This window comes from Nestor notabilis, unplaced genomic scaffold (assembly GCF_000696875.1).
Source record: "Nestor notabilis isolate BGI_N333 unplaced genomic scaffold, ASM69687v1 scaffold18803, whole genome shotgun sequence".
Classification (NCBI taxonomy): Eukaryota; Metazoa; Chordata; class Aves; order Psittaciformes; family Psittacidae; genus Nestor; species Nestor notabilis.
This window is the reverse complement of record NW_009920798.1, coordinates 13,050-13,745: the sequence shown is the minus strand read 5'-3', so window position 1 is coordinate 13,745 and position 696 is coordinate 13,050. Positions and strand designations below refer to the sequence as shown.

The window sequence follows — 696 nt, the reverse complement described above, 5'->3', positions numbered from 1 at the left end:
AAGTGTGAGCTGGTGTCTTGTCCCTTGCAGTGACATTGCTGGGTTCCCTGGCGTGGACCCTGGGAACACAGTGGTCCAAGCAGCCAGCCCAGGAGGGGGGAAGTCCTGGTGTGGAGCCTCTTCCTCTGAGCATGTTCCTGAGTGCTCCCAGAGGCAAGGCCCTGGGGTAGGGAACAGAGACAGGACCAGGGACCCCTTCACCCCTGGCCCTAATCTCTTGGCGGGGGGGATGTGACCCCAGGGACACCCCAAACCCCAACATAGGGTGTCAGGACCCAGCCTGTGCTCAGCCTTTGCATCCCTTCACTAATCTCCTCCCCGTGTGTTTCCTGGCAGTGCTGAAAGCTCGAGTGAAGCAGCTCCAAGCCACCAGTGTCCCAGAGGTGACAGTCAGCAAAGTGGAGCTGGCCCCAGTGGGCAAGGAGAAGTACCAGGGCCCGCTGCAGAAGGTGGTGGCTCCCAGGGAAGAGGGGGAGAGCCCAGACGGGCCCAGCAGCTGGGTTGACAAGCTGAAGGAGAAGATGCACATCCAGCAGCTGACGGTGGAGCAGACATCGCCCATCGCTGCCCCCAAGCTGGCTCTGGAGGCTGAGGTCAAGGACAAAGCAAAGGGCAAGGTGACAGGCAAAGCTAAAGGCAAGAAGAGCCTCAAGATGCCAAAGACTAAAGTGGCTGGAGCCCGCAGGACGAGCCACC

The 696-nt window shown here is 60.6% G+C and overlaps 1 protein-coding gene across 1 annotated transcript in view; it reads left to right on the top strand.

Moving 5' to 3' along the window:
* Positions 1 to 336: 336 nt before the first annotated feature.
* POLRMT (polymerase (RNA) mitochondrial (DNA directed)) overlaps positions 337 to 696 on the top strand; it is a gene marked incomplete at its 5' end in the record, with an annotated part of 12,557 nt that continues 12,197 nt past the window's right edge. Inside the window, 1 exon segment of the mRNA XM_010010859.1 lies at positions 337 to 686. Within this exon segment, the coding sequence (XP_010009161.1) occupies positions 337 to 686 (350 nt within the window).